At 46.7% G+C, this 22,605-nt stretch overlaps 1 protein-coding gene across 2 annotated transcripts in view; it reads left to right on the plus strand.

Moving 5' to 3' along the window:
• Positions 1-22,307, plus strand: part of ROGDI (rogdi atypical leucine zipper) — a 57,064-nt gene extending 34,757 nt beyond the window's left edge. For both annotated transcript variants that reach the window (XM_030213596.1, XM_030213597.1), the window contains exons 6-11: positions 4,372-4,467; positions 5,191-5,289; positions 6,408-6,521; positions 11,932-11,981; positions 12,129-12,255; positions 20,586-22,307. In XM_030213596.1, the coding sequence (XP_030069456.1) occupies positions 4,372-4,467; positions 5,191-5,289; positions 6,408-6,521; positions 11,932-11,981; positions 12,129-12,255; positions 20,586-20,627 (528 nt within the window). In that variant the 3' untranslated portion in view covers positions 20,628-22,307. The remainder of the gene's footprint in view (positions 1-4,371; positions 4,468-5,190; positions 5,290-6,407; positions 6,522-11,931; positions 11,982-12,128; positions 12,256-20,585) is intronic.
• The last annotated feature ends 298 nt before the right edge of the window (positions 22,308-22,605 follow it).

Below are 22,605 nucleotides of genomic sequence, written 5' to 3' on the forward strand. Positions count from 1 at the left end.
TGGTTTATTATTTGCTTTCTGGCCGCTGTAGCCTTGCAGCTTGGAGTAGATGCCGGGTTGGATGCCCCCTGGGCACCCAGCAGGTTGCAGCCTTCTGTTTTTTTGCTGCTGATCGAAGGAAAAGAGTTTGTGGTGCTATCACCGGCCTCTTCAGGCCGCTGTTCTGGGACCCTTCTGTTGGGAACTACGCAGGCTGCCTGGTCTCGCTGCCCACTGCATACTGTCGGGTTCTCGCTGTCTCGAGTGCTGGCCAGGTAGTTTGGTTGTCTCTTTTTGCTTCTACAGGCACTCCTTCGCTGTTAGCAGCTCCAGCTTTGTCAGCTTCTGACAGTTTTGTTGGCCGTTGTTGGCCTTTGCCTCACAGTGACAGCTTCAGCTTAGCACACGGCTACAGCTGCTTGGCTAGCTCATGGCTCTGTGGTATCAGCAGAATTTGGCTCTTCCATGGTTGTTGAACTTCTTTGATACATAATAACATAGTAAGTGACGGCAGATAAAGACCTGTACGGTCCATCCATTTTACATGGTATGTGATACTTTATACCTGAGTTTGATTTGTCCTTGCCATTCTCAGGGCACAGACCGTATAAGTCTACCCAGCATTCTTCTTGTACTAAAAGTTCTGAAGCTAATGTCGAAACCCCTTAAAATTTACACTTGAGCCCATCCCTATCAATTCAGTCATGTTCATGGTGTAGACCATAGAAGTCTGCCCAGCACCGGTTTTGCTTCCCAATTACAAGCATCGCCACCCAATCTCCGCTAAGATTCCGTGGATCCATTCCTTCTAAACAGGATTCCTTTATGTTTATCCCACACGTTTGAATTTCATTACTGTTTTCATGTTCACCTCTCACGGGAGGGCATTCCACGTATCCACCACCCCCTCTGTGAAAAAATACTTCCTGACATTACTCCTGAGTCTGCCCCCCTTCAGCCTCAATTCATGTCCTCTAGTTCTACCACCTTCCCGTCTCCAGAAAAGGTTTGTTGCAGGATTCGCTTGTGAGCCCTTACCGTCTACAAAATAAGTGTCGATAAGTTCTTTCGCAATAATTTTTTTTTGTAATGGCTGCCCACTAATGGCAACATTAGCATATGGCCACTAATTGAAAAATGGAAAATCAGCCATTTTACTGCTGCAGTAAAAATGGCCTTAGCGCATGGAGAAAAACTGCATAAGGGTGCGCTAAGGCCACTTTATACCATAGCTTAGTTAAAGATCTCCTTTGCCATTTAAGATTTAGGGCCCTGCTTACAAAGGCATGCTAGCGTTTTTAGCACACGTCAAAAATTAGCACGCGCTAACTGTGTAAACGCCCATAGGAATATTATGGGGGTATCTACATGGTTTAGAATGTGCTAAAAACGTTAGCACATCTTTGTAAACAGGGCCCTAACTATGGCTGTTTGTGCAGTCTTCCTAAACAGTTATTCTTACTGTCAGTTGAACCTGCACCCCCACAGCACCAACATTTGCCCTTGCAAGTCCATTGGAGGTGCTAATTCATCACAATGTTAATAGTGCTGCATCTCCTACATCAGGGTTTGTCCAGTTGACACCCAAAATTAGCCAAAATAGCTGACTTATTTAGGGGAGTATTTATTAGATGCAGTGAAAGTTGGACTTCTACTGCACCTTACTTTCCCATGGAAGTGACCAAGGTAGGGGTTGCCAGTGCTATTTTGAACTTGACACTGGCAAGGGGTAGGAACGACTCAGGATCACTCCTGCCCCAACCCCATTAGACACCATGGATTATTTAAGGTAGGCCCTGGGGGATATCTAGGGGGGTTGGGAGGTGCTTTGGGATTCAGGAAGGTTGGGGTAGCATTGGAAGGGGGAATATTGAAAGGGGTCTTTAAAAAAGTTGTTAAAAATTTGATTCAGAAACAGGAAAAAAGATTCAAAACATACAAAACAGAAATCAACAAGTCCATCACTGAGATCCAAAAAAAGAAAAGTTTCCATAATGCAATCAGCTTACCTCTAACAAAAACACTAACAAGCATTCATTCAAATGATACAATCAATTGTTCTTCAAGTTTAGATTGTAGAACAATTTTCAATTGGTTGAGTTAAAAGAAAACATATGAAGTACAAAATACCACATTTTATATTTACATGGATAATTATAAAAATATAGCTCCCAATGCCTGAACTTGAGATCTTAATGCCAAAAAAGAAACATCTGGAAACATTCTAATAACACACCCCCAAAACTATCTTGAAATCCAATCACGAACTGCAACAAAAAAATCCATAGAAGAATTTTGATTGGACTTAGAAGATCTGAATGTATATACCTCCCCCACTAAATTATATTTAAACTTATCAGGAGTAGCAGTATGAACACATGGAAGAGATACCTCTGGAACCTCTAAGACGTCTCAAAAGTAACTTTTGAACATATTTACAGGAGAAATATCTTCACGCATAGGAAAATAAGAATTCCTCTTTAATGAATTATCTAATTTCTCAATTTTCTGAGTTAGAAAAGAGAAGAAGATTTTATAAAGTTCCTCTGTCACAGTTTTAATGTTTAACTTTTGCTTCTAAGGTTATCCAATGCTACGCAGAAGTCGCAATTTGGCAGCCTTTTAAAAAAAAATCTGCTGCTTTATATCACAGTCGCTGTGGGCCTTTCTGGTATCTTCAGGCCACCAGTGGATGTATGGGTGTGGTCTCCCTTCCTGCTCCTGGTGGGTCCCAGTCGGGGCAATGCAGCCACATACGCAGCCATAGCTCACTGGAGTCAGGTGCCTATTGCTTGGGTATATGTCCTTCAAGTGCATCTACTCTTCATTCTCTTCTATGAAGGTCCCCTACGTGGTCCTTTTGACACACATTTTCTAGACCTTGTCCGGTTGATGGCTTTGGCTAGGTTTAAGGCATCCTTTGGGGCGTTGGTTCTTTCCATGACTCTTGTCTGGTTTCCACCCTGTTTATGGACTGCTTTGCATTATCCCATAAGTCTCTGGATTCATCTGCTGCAGATGACAAGGAAAGAAAAATTATGACTAACCTGATTAGTTTTCTTTCCTCTAATCACAGCAGACGAATCCAGAGTCCCAGCCTTTCACAAGGGTTTATAGGGTACTCCCTTCTTGCCTCTAAAAGAAAGCTGAACAGAAGAGACTAGAAAAAAGCAAGCCCTTCTGGCAAAGGAAAAACACTTTAGAGTTCAGTTTTTTCTCTTTTATAATAATGCTAAATTTATTTGAGTAAATAAATGGTTACAATAAAAAGTCTTTTATCCCAGTATTACAGAAAATTGAATTACTATTTATATCAGTCCAAATTTCAGTATAAGGAAAATAAGATCTCTCTCTCTCTCTCTCTCTCTCTCTCTCTCTCTCTCTCTCTCTCTCCCCTTCCCTTCCCTTCGGAAGCTGTCAGATTCTGAAATGTACCCAGGCAGAATACTGAACGTTAATTTTGTCCAATTCTTACTTATCTGGTATTCTTTAGCTCTGACCTCTAAGGTCACCTTCACATAATTCTCTTTCTTTGGTTTTTTTTTTTTTTTTCAAATATTCATCATTTGCTCTTTGTAACCTCTGTCCCTTGAATATGTATCACTCATTGTGGTCCTTCACTGAAAATATCCCTGTGTTATGTTCAGAACCTGTTTGAAACAAACAAACAAACAGACACTTGTTAAAGTTTATAGCAGATTACTAGGCAAGCCTGTCTATGGTCTGTGAGAAAACCCTACTAGATCAGAAAAAGGAATGTTATACAAAGCTGACTGATCTGAAAAACCAAACAGCTCTATACACAAGGTTATCAGTTCAGTCTGTTTCTCGTTGTGGTTGCCTGTGCATGGTTCTGCTAGTTGACGGGTTTATGCCTCATTTCTGTGAGGAGGGAGAAATGTTTGCCTTATTATTCCTTCTGCTTTGTTACAAGAAATACTGACTGACTAAGGAGCATTCCATCCAATGTGGCAGTTCAGTTTGGTACTCTCTGTTTCCACCTGCTGGTAGGTGGTCATAACCCACAAGTCTCTGGATATAAGCACTGTGACTAAAGGAAAGAAAATTATTAGGTAAGACATAATTTTTCCTTCCAAATGCCATCTTGGTTCCTATATTAAGAATGTTTTGAGTGTTTTGTTTTCTATGTGAAATCTTTTGTTAGTTTAATTTGCTATCATAATTCATCTTATACAGAGTAAGATGCCCTATGGATTGAGCATTTACTTTCACTTAACTTCCTGTCCAGCTTAGAGGACCTCATAGTCATCTCCTGCTTTAATCCCTTTAGAGTAAATGCCTTTCCCCTAGGTGGATGACTTATAGCTGTGCTCTCCTAGGAGGTTTCGCTGCCACCTTCTGATGCTGTCATGTGGCATTTTGTGTTTATAGATCCAAGATGCCAGGAACCATGTAAACCAAGCAATTTACCTGCTCACCAACCGAGATGAAAAGTATCAGTTCCAGACAGGGTCAGAAGTCTTGAAAGTGAGCACTGGGAAGAGAGGGCATGATGGGGAGGATACACAGTGGAATATCCCCAGAGAGATCATTTTTATGTGCCTGTAATTTGAAAAGGAAATGGTGATGTCAAACAGCTGTTTTCATATCAGTATCCAAGACCAAATCATCATAATTGATCACTTTAGCTCTTTGCTCAGAATACACAACTCTATTGTTGGGGCTGATTTCAAAGTAACCAAGATACAATATAGTGAAATATTCCAAACTCCATCTGTTGTGGGTACCCCGAAAACCAGACATGTTTACAGTCCACAAGAGATGTGCAGCCCTTTTCCACAGGCCAATTTAACCTACTTCCTGAAGCTTTCTCTTTTTGGGTTTCTAGCTCTTACTTTGATTATGGTGCCTGGGATGTTCATTCACAGCTACCCAGAACATTTTTTTAAACATCTCACATCTCTTCTAAGAAAGTAGCCCTCAGCCTTGGGTCAAAAGCCCCCATTCCTCTCTAGAATGGGTACATCTTCAGCCTAACAATTGGGTTTCATTGCTATATGGTGGCTTCACTTCCTCCTGGAACCTTCTCACTGCCACTCCTAGTGGCTCAGAGAGCAGAAGTCAAACCTGGTAACACAAAGCTCTCGGACTGACCCCTCTCATGTACTTGTGCATTTGATATGCTGACCATTGCTGTTGTATCTTTTGGTCAGTGTTACTCTAATATATGTTTGTGGAACTTTTTCCTAGCTGATGGATGCTGTGATGCTACAGCTGACCAGAGCCCGGAATCGCCTCACCACGCCAGCCAGCCTAACTCTCCCAGAGATTGCCTCCAGTAGTCTGACGGTAACCATCCTGTTGCTCTTAGAGCACTCATCTTTCCCATCTTGGGGGCAGATGCAAGAATTTTGTTCTCTGACTGGGATTTATTGAGATGCAGAGGAAGAATTTTTGCTGCTATCACATTTTGATAGATATTTAAATAACTAGACATCTCTGATCCCTCCTCCCTTGAGAAGCTAGAAGGAGCGATCTCTTATGCTTGAATCATCTATCACTGCGGTGGGGATGACTGAATGGAAAATAGGTTTGGCTCAGTAAAATATTGTTCTGTAATTGACACATCATTGTAATTCCCATTCAGGGGCGTAGCCATGGGCGGGTCTGGACGGACCCAGGCCCAGCCACTTTCCCTCCAGGCCCGCTCATCCAACATTGTGCTGCTGTTGCTGCCTTTTCTCCTGCGGCTCCGCCGAGTCCGGGAAGCAGCGTTCAGCAGCGTTGCCTGCCTGCCTTTTAAAATAATTCGTCTCCCTAGGCTCCGCTGCATTTACTTTTTCGCCCGTCGCAAAGCGCTGCCGTTCGCACAGGCAACTCCGCTCCCCTTTGCCGCGTCCATCTGGCCCTACATATCCACTACAGGAAGTGGATCATAGAGGGCCGGATGGACGCGGCAAAGGGGAGCGGAGCTGCCTGTGCGAACAGCAGCGCTTTGCGACGGGCAAAGAAGTAAATGCAGCGGCGCCTGGGGAGACGAATTATTTTAAAAGGCAGGCACGCAGGCAACGCTGCTGAACGCTGCTTCCTGCCACGCTGGTGACTGGCGCAGGGATGAGACTTCTCAAGCCTTGGGGGCCTCCAGAAGATTCTTCAGCTGGCAGGGCCCTGGAGATCCCCGCCAGCCCAGGTATTTATCTTTACGGGAGGGGGATGGACAGAGAGGAAATATGTGGGTCATGCCCACCCAGCCACCCCCAGGCCCACCCAAAAAATGAGGTCTGGCTACGCTACTGTTCCCATTGCAAAGGAGAACCGTGAATAGACAGGCTTCTAGTATCTGATATTAAAATACACCTTGCATTCTTACTGGAGCACAGATTGAAATCTAGTTTCATATGTATTTATTGTCATCAGTGCTGTCTTAGGTAATGGTTGTATAGCCCGTCTTTGTAATTCTTTTTCAGAAAATGTTTACTCCAGCACTGCCTGGAGACATCCTGGTGAACTTCTACATCAATCTAAATAAATTATGCTTACTGGTGTATCAGCTGCATGCCCTGCAACCTAACTCAACTAAGGTAAAGAAATCACTCAGTTAACTCTTTTCTTTATTTCCTAAATATTAGGACTGCGTTTTGATTAAAATATTTAATCCTGATTAATCGTGTGATTAAAAAAAAAAAGGAAGTACACAGTCTGGGGAGTGGGGGGTGGGCAGGAGGGAAAAGAGATGCAGTCACACAGGCTGGTTCACAGATCAGGCATGCAGCACACAGTGTAGGGAGGGTGAGGGCTGGGGGGAGGGAGACAGATGCAGTCACTCATGCTGTGAGTGACTTCATCTCTCTTCGCCCCCCCCCCCCCCCCTTCCCCAGACTGTGTGCTGCATGCCTGATCTGTAAGCCAGATCAGTCAGGATGGCAGTCTAGGGAGAGGGGGGGAACAGATGCAGTCACCAGGAGGGGGGGGGGGGGGACCTGTGAAAGAAGACTGACCTTGCAGAGTGGGGGAAACAGGAACTTACTGGAAGTGTTCAGGCAGGCAGGATCATATGTCCAGGCCAGGCAGCAGGAGCAGTGGCGTCCAGCAGTAATCAGGATGCCTATGGGGTGCACAGGCTGATACTCAGCACCCCAGTAAGCTTCTCATTGGCACCCAGTGCAAAGATCTAATCAGGAGTGCCAGAACTGCAATGCTGACACGCTGAGTGGTGAGGAAGGGAAGGAAAACATAATGGCAGCCACTGGGAAGGTAAGGCACTGGGTAGATAAATTTTATTAAATGTGATTACTTTTTAAAATTGTGATTTCGGGTTCATTGTGATTAACATGCAGCCTTACTAAATATGCTTTGCTTTTTGGTGTATTGGCTAACTTCACTGTAGCTCAATTCAGCCAAGGTAAAATGTTGTTTCCCAGTACATTCATGGGCCTACCTCTTGCCCTCTGTCCCAGTGCATACAGGACTCATTTCTGAAATACAAACATGAGGGAAAAACTTGAGATGTATAATCTAGGTTGTATGATCTTTTAATGTCATTTTCTTCGTTTCTATCTAATCTAACCATTTGCACTAACTTTCTTGAATTCAAATATTGTCCTCACCACTACCACATCCATTATCCATAGAGAAATATTCCTTAGATTGCTTATGAGTCTATCCCTTTTCATCCTCATCCTATGCCCCCTTGTTCCAGAGCTTTCTTTGAATAGGAAGAGGCCTGCCTCTTGTGCATTTATGCACATATATTTTAAAGTCTGTACCATATCTTCCCTATCTTGCCTTTCTTCCAGAGTACTAGATGGCCAGTTTCAATGTGCTTTGACAAAGACCAATGACTATTCCTAGCATCCCTTGAAACCAGCATAGGCTGCTGGATTATGCACTCCCAACAGCAGCTGGAGACTGAGGAATACTGATTTCTAAGTTAGACTAAGTGAGCTGTGCAGTCCCTTGAGAGTCGGTCTTCTTCAGTCTCCAGCAGATGGAGGACGTAGTAAGCCTGTGCAGTCCAGGTCTGGTAGTTAGGCCTTGGGGATTTTGTTCTCCAAGAGTGGATTTTTAGAGAAAAAAAAAACCGAGAAGAACCGTTTTAGAACCATTTCTTTCCTCTCGGGGCTGCCTTTTGGTTCTTACTTCTTGCTGCTGCACTGGAGCGGAGGCCTGAAGGTGTTTGTTTCCTTTGCCCTGGGGATGTCACTGCTGGGTGGCTGGGTCCCTCCTCCTTCTCACCCCACTGTCTCTAGTTAAGGGCCTATTTTTGTGCCTTGGCTGACCTTCTCTGAATGACGGCAGACAGGCAGCCTTGAGTACCCCTGGGGATTGCCTTCGTTAAAAAAAATAAAAAAAAATAGGCAAATGGCAAACTAGTAAGCCTCTTATGCCGGTCCCCCCTTGCTTTCTTTAGGCCATTTATAGAGGTTAGTGTGTTCCTGCGGGGGGGGGGGGGGGGGAATCCCTTAATTGCTAGCGCGAGTCTTGCTTCTCTGCAATGAGCATGGACAAATGTAAAAAATGCCTGGTTTGCCTCAGGTGCAGTTTGGACCTGTCAGCTGGGGCACTAAAAGATCTAGAGATCTGCAGGAATTCGGCAGGCGCAAGTAATTCTGGAGTTCCTGTGAATGTGGCGGCCTAATTTTTGGTGGACGCCACCACCATTTTGCCTGCAGCATTGTGTGTGTATCAGCCCCTGCGTTTGAAACCGGTGGCTGGCTCTTCAGTTCAGCTGAGTTCTAGTGGTCTGCAGACCTCTTCTTAGGTGGACTTCTTTCTAGTTTTTATCCTGGCTACATACAGAGCCTTTTGCCTCCAGGGGGTCAGGCTGTCCAGGAGCACAGGCCGCTTTGGGGGTATATATTTTCCTGAGGAGTAGTTTGGTTTATGCTGGGTTCTCTCCCCTATTCTCACCCTCCACCCAAAAGACAACATTTGGACTGGGAGTAGGAGGAGGAGGAGGAGACCCTTTAGGCCGGTTCTCCTTTGTTGGAGGTGGAGCAGTCATGGTCTGAGGAATGAACCTTTGGGACAGGAGGAATAGTTGCTGCACAGCAAAGATCCCTCAGTGGACCGGGTCTTTCGTAGGTGCTGACTGTATTAAGGTTTGATGAAGACTCGAAGGAGGCCCCCTGTTGAAGAGTATTTGGAAGTCCCTCAGGTCCTTTCTGGTGCATCAGAACATGAGATGTGATCCAAACTCAGTGGAACTCTCCAGATACCCCCTTTAGGATTGCTAGATTTATGGTGAGTTTGTACCCAGTTCTAAAACAGGACATGGAGTCCTTATATCCTATCCCAATTGCTCTGAACCGATTGTATCTAGATGTAACTAGAAAGGGGATCTTTTCAGTTGCTGGACCAAATGAATGGAACAAGTTTGTCTTATGGACTGAAAAATGACTCATCTACTATTTTTTAAACGTAGCTTGAAAGCTCGTTTAATGTGTTTGACATTTTACCTCTCTTGTGCACACATGATTTACTCATTGGGACACATTGCTCCCTCTTTAAGGAACAAGAAACTTTGGTAAGATATGAGTGTATAGATTGTTCTCTTTGAATTGTCATATGAGTATGTTGTGGCTATGTATGTTATTTTGTGGTTCTTACTGTATATTTTTATATATATAAATATATATATATATTTTTTTGTTCCCTGCCCTGGATTAAGGGCGACATTCATCCTATGGTGGATGCCACGGTTTCCACGGTCCCCAAGGCCCCCAAGAAGAATACTGAGCCAGTTGATGGGGGGATGGCCTTGATGGATCCTCGGGATTGCTGCATGTAGTCTGTCTTGAAGCAAAGTTTTGACGTGGTGGTCCAGTTGGCAATTTGTGGGAGGGTCTAGTGGCTGCAGCCTATTTTCACTGATCTGAGAGGGTCTTGAAAAGATTGGATGATTGAATCCAAGTGGACCAGGAGGTGGCTAAGATAGAAATGGGGTCTTGTGTGATGCCCTCTAAGACCTTCTTAGAAGTTCGGCCAAGTCCATGGTACTCAGTGTGGCAGCTAGGAGGTCCCTCTGGCCCCACGGTTGGTTGGCTGATGTGACATTCAAATTGAAGTTTAGTAAATTCCCCTTTTGGGGTTCTCTATTGTTTGGAGAGGACCTGGGTAAGTTGGACAAGAGTCTGGGAGAGACGAAGAGTTCCCCAAGGACAAACCGAGGTCTGGAGGTAGAAGCTTCTCTTTCAGAGGTCAGTTTCTGGAGGATTAGTGCTACAGGCCCGGTCAAGTGAGTGCAGGCCAGTGCTCAGGGGTTTTTTTCCCCAGAGAATACAGCCTGTTCATGGAGGCTGACGAGGTGGTCGGGACTCTGGTCTTGCTTCCTTGCTGGTGGACCGAGGCTCCCAATGATGGTGTCGGGGTCCATCCTCCGGTCCCATAGGGGCAAGGTTGCAAGACGTCTTTCAAAGGTGGACCCATATTAACTTGGACCAGTGAGTTCTCAAGGTCATGAAAGAGGGGTATGCCTTAGTTTGCTTGCCCCTTTATAGACGTCTTTGTAGAGTTTCCCTGTCAGGCCCAGCCAAAACAGAGCCATCAGGGAGACTCTACAAAGATTGATCAGACTAAAAGCAGTACAGCTCACTTTGTGAGAGGAAAGGGGCACTGGACAATATTTGACTATTTTGTGGTGCCAAAAAAGGAGGGTTCCTTCTGGTCTATTTTAGATCTCAAAGGAGTAAATTGGGCCCTGCTGTCAGTTATCGTAGTTCCTTACGTCGTTGGATCTGACAGAAGCCTACCTTCATATTCTGATCTGTCAGGCTCATCAGCGGTATCGGTGCTTTGCAGTTATGGGGTGGCATTATCAGTTCTGTTTGTTCTGCCTTTTGGGCTAGCAGCGGCTCCCCGTATGTTTTCCGAGGTTATGATGGTAGTAACAGCTTCAGAAGGAGGATATATTGGTTCACTCTTTTCTGGATGATTGACTTATTCAGGCAAAATCTTTTCAAGACAGCACCAGAGCTACTTCTGGAATAGTTCAGCTGTTGCAGTCGTTGGGCTGGATGGTCAATCTGGTGTTCTTGCAATGCCTGGAATATCTGGGAGTGCACTTGGACATCCAGCTCAGCAGTATTTTTCTTCCTTTGGCTCGGATTCAGAAGCTCCAAGCACAGGGACTCCCAAACCCCCCCCCCCCCTCACCCACGGCTGACCTCTGGAAACAGCATGAAGAAAGAAAGTAAGAGGGGAGCAGCGCTGAAGAGGGCTGGAAGAGGCTTACTGGTCTGCCGTTTGCCTTGGTTTTTGTTTTATGTTTTGTTGAAAGCTATCCCCAGGGGCACTCAAGGCTGCCTATCTGCCGCCAGACAAAGGTTAGCTGAGACACAAAAGTAGACCCCTAACTAGGGACAGTAGAGTGAAGGGGGGAGAGACCCAACCACCTGAGTGTGACACCTCTGAGGCAAAGGAGACACCACCCATCCCCACCATGGGTCTCCGCCCCAGTGCAGCATTCAGAGTCCGCAGGCCAAGGATTATCTACAAGTCCTGGGCGTGATGGTGGCTTCTCTGGAGGTGGTGCATTGAGCCTCGATCGGGGAGAATGGAGTCTGACTACTAAAAGAGAAATTAGGTGTTATTTGCTAATTTTCTTTCCTTTTAGTCCCGCCACACAATCTGCTGTGTTATGCAGTCTCACCAGCAAATGGAGGCTGAGGAGTACTGATTTCTAAGTTGGACTATAAGTGAGCTATGCAGTCCCCTGAGAGTGTCACTGAATAGTCAAGCAGAACTCTCAAAATGGGAAAGAACAATTCGCCATTCCCCCTCAGTGCACAAAGCCTGTATCCCATTGCATACTTGAGCACACACCCAAACTCCACCCTCACCCCAGTTCCCATAAATCATATATGTGAATACCATTCCCTTTACACAAACAGTCTCTGCCATTTTTATATCAGATTGATAGTTAATTTCTACAAACTGGACTTTTGTGTCCAATTGGAGCAGATTTATGCTGTTCTGAATCTTTTTCTGCAGAATTTCCGACCTGCTGGCAGTTCTGTCATGCACAATCCTGGATCTATGCTGTGAGTACACTACTATCTGTATTACATCTCAGCCTTTACTCGTGTCTCAAATTAATCAAACTGCAGTGAGCATCTCAAACACTGCTGAGTCCTTGCAGAGCTGCTGTTTTGCTCGGTCTCTCAGAATTTATCTGTTTGGTTTTGTAGTGAGTATAACAACCAGAGGTTTGAAGTCAGCCATGTGCAGAAGGTGGAGTGTGTGGTGCCCTGGTTGAACGATGCCCTGCTTTTCTTCACTGTTGCTCTCCAGCTCTGCCAGCAGCTGAAGGATAAGGTATGGCCCGTTATGTATGTATCTGTCCAGGTAGATTTATTTATAGATCCATATGTGTGTGGGTGCTCATCCAGAGTATGAATATTCTTGGTTTACTGATAAGGCTTTAATTTTCATAGGAAAAATGTAGTAACATCAGTATTGGAGTGGAGGAGTGGCCCAGTGGTTAGGGTGGTGGACTTTGGTCCTGGGGAACTGAGGAACTGAGTTCGATTCCTGGCACAGGCAGCTCCTTGTGACTCTGGGCAAGTCACTTAACCCTCCATCGCCTGCCGCATTGAGCCTGCCATGAGTGGGAAAGCGCGGGGTACAAATGTAACAAAAAAAAAAAAAATTAATAGGCAACACATTTTATATAGCAACTTGCCTGTTTCTTGACTTGTTTTATTTTTTATCTTATTTTAATTACTTTTTCTGTCTAAAGTATGTTTGATTGCTTATAAGAATAATAAGAGCTTTGAAAAATGTTAAGACAGCAGTATTTTTGCTGTGAAATGGAATAAGATCACCCTTTCTCACTCTGAATTCAAATTCATTTGGCAGTTCAATTTTTAATCAAGACATATCTTTTGCCAGAGTTTTTTAGGGGGAGAGGAAAGTCAGCATGTGCACTTTGTTGATCTAGCAACAAACTGTCCTGGTGACCCCACAGCCAGTTGGGTTTTAGTATACTTAGAATGAACATGCATGAGATTAAAACTTATACATACATACTGGATGTCCAGTGTATGCAATTTATCAGGCATATTCACTGTTTAGTTTATTAATGCTTGCTATACTGCCTCTCTTCAGAAAATCAAAGCAGCTTATGCTGTAATTATAATGTCAAAACACATTCAAATGTAAAACAATAATATAACAAATACAAAACCGAGTAAAGAGGTCAGCATAATGTTCTCTGCACTGCACTCCAAAACAATAATACAACAAATGAGTAAAATACAATATAAAAACAATAACATATATAAATAAAACATCCTAAAATACAAGTAAGATACAAAGCCAAGTAAAAAGGTCAACATAATGCTCTCTGCACAGCACCGCAAATTCTGTATGCCATCATTTTATCCATTATCCATAGGCATTTTTGGATAGATGTCTTCAATCCTACCTCAAAGCAAGACAGGGACAGTTTTTTCTCTAGGATAAATTGGCAGTGAGTTCTGTAATGTTGGTGCTGTTCTGTGAATTACTTCATACTGAAAAAATAAGGAAGAGGGAACAGTAACTAGAGGGGCACCCTGAGATCTAAGTCTGTGGGTCAGAACATAAGATATCAAAAGTCTAGGTAAATAATCCGGAATTCCTGTGCTCAGTGTCTTAAAGGCAATCCTAAGAAGTTTAAATGTCATGTGATAGGATAAGGGGAGCCAGTGTCATTAACTCGCGACAGGATTGTGAAAAATTACAAGAGGACCTTACGAGACTGGGAGACTGGGCGGCTAAATGGCAGATGACGTTTAATGTGAGCAAGTGCAAGGTGATGCATGTGGGAAAAAAGAACCCGAATTATAGCTACGTCATGCAAGGTTCCACATTAGGAGTTACGGACCAAGAAAGGGATCTGGGTGTCGTCGTCAATAACACACTGAAACCTTCTGCTCAGTGTGCTGCTGTGGCTAGGAAAGCGAATAGAATGTTGGGTATTATTAGGAAAGGTATGGAAAACAGGTGTGAGGATGTTATAATACCGTTGTATCGCTCCATGGTGCGACCGCACCTTGAGTATTGTGTTCAATTCTGGTCGCCGCATCTCAAGAAAGATATAGTAGAATTGGAAAAGGTGCAGCGAAGGGCGACTAAAATGATAGCGGGGATGGGACGACTTCCCTATGAAGAAAGACTAAGGAGGCTAGGGCTATTCAGCTTGGAGAAGAGACGGCTGAGGGGAGACATGATAGAGGTATATAAAATAATGAGTGGAGTGGAACAGGTGGATGTGAAGCGTCTGTTCACGCTTTCCAAAAATACTAGGACTAGGGGGCATGCGATTAAACTACAGTGTAGTAAATTTAAAACAAATCGGAGAAAATTTTTCTTCACCCAACGTGTAATTAAACTCTGGAATTCATTGCCGGAAAATGTGGTGAAGGCGGTTAGCTTAGCAGAGTTTAAAAAGGGGTTGGACGGTTTCCTAAAGGACAAGTCCATAAACCGCTACTAAACGGACTTGGAAAAATCCAAAATCCCAGGAATAACAAATGTTTGTACATTTGGGAAGCTTGCCAGGTGCCCTTGGCCTGGATTGGCCGCTGTCGTGGACAAGATGCTGGGCTCGATGGACCCTTGGTCTTTTCCCAGTATGGCATTACTTATGTACTTATAAACTTCCTAAGATTATGTAATACCCTATTCCATATCATCAAGCTGATCAATCCATAGACTGGTGGGTTGTGTCCATCTACCAGCAGGTGGAGATAGAGAGCAAACTTTTGCCTCCCTATATGTGGTCATGTGCTGCCGGAAACTCCTCAGTATGTTCTCTATCTCAGCAGGTGGTGGTCACACACAGCAGCAGCTCTGGCTAGGCCTCCAAGCCTAATTTTTAGGTTTTGTTGAGTGCCTGGGGTTGAGGGCTCTTTTGAGCAAGTGCAAACCTGGTGGCGCCAGGTCCCTCCTTTTCTCCCCCCTCCCGCTGGCTCCGTTAAAAAAAAAAAAAAAAAAAATTTTGAACGTCCTTAAAGGCGTTTATTTCGACGTTTATGTAAACGTTTATTGCAGCTACTCACTGGGACACCAGGTCGTTACAGCTCGGAGCGGAAAGCAGGTAATTTTTACCTTTTTATAGCGGGCAGGGGGTTCCCCGTTTGTTTCTCCACGTGGATTATGGCGTCGGAGGGCGAGGGCGCAAAGAGTCGCTCCCCGGATCGCTTGAGCGCTTCTAGAGGGGATGCGGGGGTCTTAAAGCCTGATTCGCCCTTGTTGGGTGACAGTTTCGTGACCGATGAATGTCCCGGTCCTTCATCCGGCGTGGCGGTTTTTCCCGCCATAAACGCTCATCCCCCGCTCCTCGCCTCCGCCATCTTGGCCGGCCACGCGGCTCGGACGGCTTCTTCTTGGGCCGCCCTTGAGGTTGGAGACATTAATGCCATGAACGCCCTTAATTTGGGCGACGGCACCAAAGCGGCTAAAGTTAAGCGCCGCTCTTCCCGCGCGGCTCCTTCGCGGAGTGTCGCGCCGGACGCCATTTTGGATGCGCAGCATGTCTCTCCCCCGCTCTTGCGAGCGCCGGTTGAGGGTGCGTCTAGGGCTGTTGCCCAGGCTGCGGAAGTGCACAGTCTGGGGGGTTTCTCCCCCGAGTTTGTTTTGCTGCTGCATCAGGCCTTCCTTATGCAAAACGCTGCCCCTGCTCCCTCGTCTGGTAAAGAGGTTGAGGTTCCCAGAGGTAAACGCCCTCGGGTTGATTCCCAGGCCTTGGAGGACTTTGTCTCCTCCGATGTAGATGAGGGCAGCGTATCTGAGTTCTCCCAACGGTCCTTTGCGGATTCCTTGGAGGAGACGGATCCCCGCTCGGATGGAGCGGATGACCCCTCTGCAGCGCGGCTCTTTAGCTCAGAGGATTTGCCCAACCTGTTAGTGCAGGCCATGGGCATTTTGAAGATTTCCTCTCCGGAGGACGTCTCTCCCTCAGCCCCTGTTGGCTCTGCCATTATGCTGGGGACGAAACGCCCGCCTAGAACCTTCCACGTGCATAATGCCATGCACACCTTAATTTCGGCTCAATGGGATGTCCCGGAAGCGAGCCTTAAAGTGGCTAGGGCTATGTCCCGCCTCTTTCCTTTGCCTGAAAGTGAACGTGAGGCCTTTCTGTGGCCTACCGTGGATTCTTTAATCACTGCGGTGACTAAGAAAACGGCGTTGCCAGTGGAAGGTGGCACGGCCCTAAAGGACGCCCAAGACAGAAGATTGGAGGCGGCCTTAAGGTCGTCCTTTGAGGCGGCTGCTTTAAGTTTTGCAGGCCTCAGTTTGCGGCTCCTATGTGGCCAGGGCATGCCTGACTATGGTGCAGCGGGCTTCCCCCTCGGATCATTCCTTGAGGGCTGATTGGCCGGCCCTGGAATCGGGCTTAGCCTATTTGGCAGACTTGCTGTATGATGTCTTGAGGGCCTCAGCTAAAGGCATGGCTCAGACAGTCTCTGCGCGGCGGTGGCTTTGGCTGAAGCATTGGTCTGCTGACCACGCCTCTAAATCCCGCCTGGCTAGATTGCCTTTTAAAGGCAAGCTGCTTTTTGGGGTCGAGCTGGACAAAATCGTGACCGATCTCGGCACGTCTAAGGGCAAGAAGTTACCAGAGGTCAGGGCTCGGGCTAGTACTCGCCCTGGTACCTCCAGAGGACGGTTTCAGGAAGCCCGTCGGTACCGCCCGGGCAGGTCGGGCTCCTCTGCCCCCTCTTCCTTCAAGAGGAACTTCTCCCCCAAGCAGCATTCCTTTCGCAGAGACCGCCGTCCCGGAGGTGCTCCCTCCAGTCCTCCCCCAGGGTCTCGTACCCAATGACGGGGCCTTGGTCCACGCCCCAGTGCAGATTGGAGGACGGCTGTCCTCGTTTATGGGCGAGTGGACCACAATAACTTCAGACGCTTGGGTGCTGGAAGTTATCAGAGACGGCTACAAGCTAGAGTTCTGCCGACCCTTAAAGACGGGTTTGTACTCTCTCCCTGCAAGTCTCCGGTCAAAGCTGTGGCAGTGCAGCAGACCTTGGACAATCTGATCCGCCTGGGGGCGGTCGTTCCGGTGCCAGAAAATCAGCTTGGCAAGGGACGTTACTCCATTTTCTTTGTGATTCCAAAGAAAGGAGGTTCTGTACGGCCTATCCTCGACCTCAAGGGGTCCATTGGGCCTTGAAAGTTCGGCACTTTCACATGGAGACCCTCCACTCTGTTATAGCGGCAGTGAAGGCAGGAGAGTTCCTGGCATCCTTGGACATCAAGGAAGCGTACTTGCATATTCCCATCTGGCCTCCTCATCAACGCTTTCTGCATTTTGCAGTACTGGGCCGACACTTCCAGTTCAGAGCCCTCCCGTTCGGGTTGGCTACTGCTCCGCGGACCTTCTCCAAAGTATTGGTGGTCATCGCGGCCTTCCTGAGGAAGGAAGGAGTTCAAGTCCAAGGACTGGTTGATCCAAGCCCCCTCTTATGCAGAGTGTGGCAAAGCTGTGAACCGGGTGGTTGCTCTTTTGAGCTCCCTGAGGTGGATCATCAACTGGGAGAAAAGCCAACTGCGCCCGACTCAGTCCCTGGAGTATCTGGGAGTTCGATTCGACACCCAAGTGGGCAGAGTGTTCCTGCCAGACAATCGGATTGTCAAGCTTCAGGCTCAGGTGGACTAGTTCCTAGTAGCCTCTCCTATTCGGGCTTGGGACTATGTGCAGCTGTTGGGCTCTATGACGGCCACGATGGATGTAGTGCCCTGGGCCAGGGCTCATATGAGACCACTACAACAATCTCTGCTGCTGCGCTGGACTCCGATGTCGGAGGATTATGCTGTGCGCCTTCCCTTGGACCCAGCAGTGCGCAAGGCGCTGAGCTGGTGGACGCAGACAGACAGGTTGTCTGCGGGAATGCCTCTGGTGACCCCGGAGTGGATTGTCATCACGACAGATGCCTCTTTGATGGGCTGGGGAGCCCACTGATTGGGAAGGACAGCGCAGGGGCTCTGGTCTCCTGCAGAGGCAAAGTGGTCTATCAACCTCCTGGAACTCAGAGCCATTCGGTTGGTGCTGTTGGAGTTCATCCCGGTACTGGCGTTGAAGCCAGTACGGGTCCTGTCGGACAATGCCACGGCTGTGGCCTATGTCAACCGCCAGGGAGGTACCAAGAGCGCCCCTTTAGCCAAGGAGGCCATGAATCTATGCCAGTGGGCGGAAGTGAACCTGGCACAACTGTCAGCGGCTCTCTTTGCCGGAGTCATGAATGTCAAGGCGGACTTTCTCAGTCGCCATACCTTGGAGCCCGGAGAGTGGTAGCTATTTGCTCAGGCGTTCTTGGGCATCACGAAGCGCTGGGGCCAGCCGAGCCTAGACCTGATGGCGTCATCGGCCAATTGCCAAGTGCCGCGCTTTTTCAGCAGAGGACGGGACCCTCGCTCCCTGGAAGTAGATGCTCTTCTCCAACAGTGGCCGGCACAAGAGCTTCTCTATGTGTTCCCGCCCTGGCCCATGTTGGGCAGGGTGCTAGACCAGGTGGCAAAGCATCCAGGCCGGATAATCCTGGTGGGTCCAGTCTGGCCCAGACGTCCCTGGTATGCGGACTTGATCAGGCTCTCAGTGGACCATCCTCTGCGGCTGCCAGTGGAGCAGGGCCTGTTGCATAAGGGTCCCGTGGTGATGGAGGATCCCTCCCCCTTTGGTCTTACGGCCTGGCTATTGAGCGGCAGCGTCTGAGGAAGAAGGACTTCTCAGACAAGGTCATCGCCACTATGCTAGGAGCGAGGAAGCGCTCTACTTTTACTGCTTACGCCAGGGTTTGGCGTACTTTTGCAGCGTGGTGAAGCAGGCTCATTTTCTCCATTCACTGCTCCAATTTCTTCAGTGTTGGCATTCCTGCAAGAAGGTCTGGAGAAAGGCCTGTTGCTCAGTTCCCTTAAAGTCCAGGTAGCGGCCCTGGCTTGCTTCAGGGGCCGCCTGAAGGGTGCTTCCCTGGCTTCGCAGCCAGATGTGGTGCGTTTTCTCAAGGGAGTTAATCACCTGCGCCCTCCTCTGCACTCAGTGGTGCCTGCGTGGAATTTCAACCTGGTGCTAAGAGCATTACAGAAGCCGCCTTTTGAACCCTTGTTGAGGGCATCTCTGAAAGACCTGACGTTGAAAGCAGTCTTTTTGGTGGCTATCACTTCAGCCAGAAGAGTTTCCGAGCTCCAGGCACTCTCATGTCGAGAGCCCTTTCTGCAGTTCACTGAGGCAGGAGTGTCTATTCGCACAGTGCCTTCCTTCCTGCCCAAGATTGTTTCTCGCTTCCATGTGAATCAGCAGCTCTGTCTCCCTTCCTTTCGTAGGGAGGTCTACCCAGAGGAGTACTCTGCTCTTAAGTATCTGGATGTGAGACTAGTCATCATCAGATACTTGGAAGTGACCAATGATTTCCGGAAATCGGATCATCTGTTTGTCCTGTTTGCAGGTCCTCGTAAGGGTCTGCAGGCTGCTAAGCCTACAGTGGCAAGATGGGTCAAGGAAGCCATTGCAGCGGCTTATGTGGCCGCGGGGAAGGTGCCGCCTATACAGCTGAAGGCTCACTCCACTAGAGCTCAGGCGGCCTCGATGGCAGAGGCCGGGTCCGTCTCCTTGGAAGAGATATGCAAGGCGGCAACTTGGGCATCGGCCCATACATTCTCCAAGCATTACCGCTTGACTGTGGCGGCACGGGCGGAGGCCCGGTTTGGAGATTCAGTGTTGAGTTCAGGGATTTCAATGTCCCGCCCTGGGTGAGTACTGCTTCGGTACATCCCACCAGTCTATGGATTGATCAGCTTGATGATATGGAAGGTAAAATTATGTATCATACCTGATAATTTTCTTTCCATTAATCATAGCTGATCAATCCATAGCCCCTCCCAGATATCTGTACTGTTTTTATTCTGGTTGCATTTCAGGTTCAAGTTTAGTCTTCAGTTACTTCAGAAAGACTTCGTGTTCAAGTTTTTTCACTTGGATTCTTCAAGAGTTGAGACGAGTTTGTGTTACAGTGAGCTGCTGCATTCCTCTCCCCTCCGTTTTACGGGGCTGGATTGAGACTTAAAATTCTGCCGGCACTCCCTCCCACTTCGTGCGGTTGTAGGGCAGCTTTGTACCCCTCCCGCTTCGGCGGTGTTAGGGTCAGTCAGCTCCTCCCGTGGTTGCGGTTGCAGGATAAGCCAGATCCCCCCGCATCGGCGGGTGTGGTGTCCCTCCCCCGCTCCGCGGGGATGAGCTGGACGGATTCCCCTCCCCCACTTGTGTGGGGATGAGCTGGGTTAATTCCCCTCCCCCGTTTCGGCGGTGGTGAGCTGGGCAGAGTGTCCCTTCATGGGTGTAATTCTCTAAGTGCTGAGTCCTGCGGATGGAGCTTTGATGTCGACATACTGAGGAGTTTCCGGCAGCACATGACCACATATAGGGAGGCAAAAGTTTGCTCTCTATCTCCACCTGCTGGTAGATGGACACAACCCACCAGTCTATGGATTGATCAGCTATGATTAATGGAAAGAAAATTATCAGGTATGATACATAATTTTACCATAGCCACACTTTGGGTTATGTGAAGTTTTAGAAACCCAGCTGGCTGTGGGGTCACCAGGACAGTTTTTGGGTAGCCTTCTTCTGGACCAGGGATTTAACTACCATGTCCATTCCTTTGCAGATCTCCGTATTTTCCAGTTACTGGAACTTCAGTCCTTACTGAAAGAAACTGTTGCTATGAAAATACTCAAGAGTTGAAAAAGAAAGTGGTGATAGGCAAGTGGACTGGGTAAACTTTGCAGGTACATCTTTGGAGGAGTGCTTCGAGAGAGGTTTCTGAGGTATTGTATTCTCTCGTTGCACCTCAAGGTTACAGTAATTTTCCATGCCTTCCATAGGGTCGAGCAACAGCACGGAATCAGTAGGAAGTTTCAAGTATGACAACTCTGATACGCTGTCCCCCATATGGAAAGGTCATGTGTATTGCAAACATTGCACACTTTAATTTTTTCAATGATCATTTGAACTTGATCTAGCTGTCTGTTACGGTGGGCCACTGATAGGGAATCCTTCTGTAAAAGCTAGCAGCATTTGCACATTACTTCACGGTCTTATTTATAGTTTTTGATATATGAATGGAGAATGGGTCTGTCTGTTTTGTTAGTACTATTGTTTTTTTGTTTTTTTACTACAATATCTCTCATTCCATTTCAGCAAGCTCCCCAATTCCACTTCTATAGCCAGTCCCAGGGCTTTTGATGGGTAACCCAAGTTTGGTGACTGCCAGATTAGAGTACTTGAAAACAGGTTTGGCTTCGGAATGATGTAGATGATTCTGAAAACAAGGCTTGTAATTTCCTCTCATCGATCATTATTGTCTCAGGGGAGGAGTAGAGTCTCTTGGGCCCTTTGGAAGGGAAATTAGGGGTTGGGGGGGTGGAATAACTTTCTGACCTACTAATATATTGTATGTACAAGGAAATGGGTATAGTTCAAGTTAACCAAAATACATTTTGTAATGGGGCCATGTGTATGCAGATGCCTCTGATGGAGGTTACAGATTCATGAAAGCTACTTTGAAGGAGGGAGGGGGAATTGCCTGACCCATCAACAGTTTTTGAAGTCAGGCAGAGACAGATCCAAATCAGGTGCATGTGGAGTTTTCATTTGAAATATAGTCATAGGCATAGTGTGGGGTAGACATGGGGGACAGCACTCCCTTCCTCCCCTCCCTCAAATGTTGTGGATGGTAATATTGAATTGGTCCCCTCTCCCACTATGACATCTTTACCCTCCCCCCCAAAAAAGTAAGTGGGTAAACTACACATATAAATGTAGGCTATAGCTAATCCAGCACATCAGTGCTTACAGTGAATTGACCATTGCTTTGAGTCTTCGATTAACGAGAGGGGATAAAAAGTTGTACTTACCTAATCTGTAGCACTTCAGATTCATATTGATGAAAAATGACATCGCAGTGACATATTTTAAGCTGCTTTCCTTTCAGTATGAGCTCTAGTGATTAGCCGTGGCCCAGAAGCATTATATTACCTTTTCAGTCCTTTGTAAACACTCTCGCGTGGAACAGAATCTGATTGGTTCCTGCGGTTAATCATATTATCTGTGACCAGTCAGATGAGAACCAGATATAATCTCAGGTGAAGTGTTTTTTTTTTTTTTTTGGCTAATACATCATGTGGTTATTTTCTCTGTACTTAATAGGTGAGAAACCTATGTGTTTTCCATTCTGTTTCAGTGACACTAAAGTCTTTCTGAAAGAAGATCAAATCACTAACATGAGCTGTGTGTGTGGTGCATAACTCTCTGCAGTATGTATCTTGTAATTAAGTATTAAGTAGAATAAAATGAGTCTGTATATTTAATAAAGATGAACTCAAGCTCACAGCTGTCTGTAGCAGAGTTGCTTTTGTTGTTAAATCATAATTTAGCTTCTTGGCTACTATGAGGTAATTCAAGAAAAACAATGGTAAAAGCTTCCTGTCTGGGGTCCCCACCCCCCCCCCCCCACCCCATTGCCAGCTGGCATCCAATGGCAGTGTGCTTTCAACCATAGAGAAATCATTGCTTTAAAAAATGTCTTAGGGAGGCCCTTTGAAGCTTGTAATACTTGAAACATCCAAACTGGAAGCTGTCCCAAGAAATACATTTCCAAATATAGAATATAGTATGTTGTATTGTGG

The sequence above is a fragment of the Microcaecilia unicolor genome, chromosome 8, assembly GCF_901765095.1.
Source record: "Microcaecilia unicolor chromosome 8, aMicUni1.1, whole genome shotgun sequence".
Classification (NCBI taxonomy): Eukaryota; Metazoa; Chordata; class Amphibia; order Gymnophiona; family Siphonopidae; genus Microcaecilia; species Microcaecilia unicolor.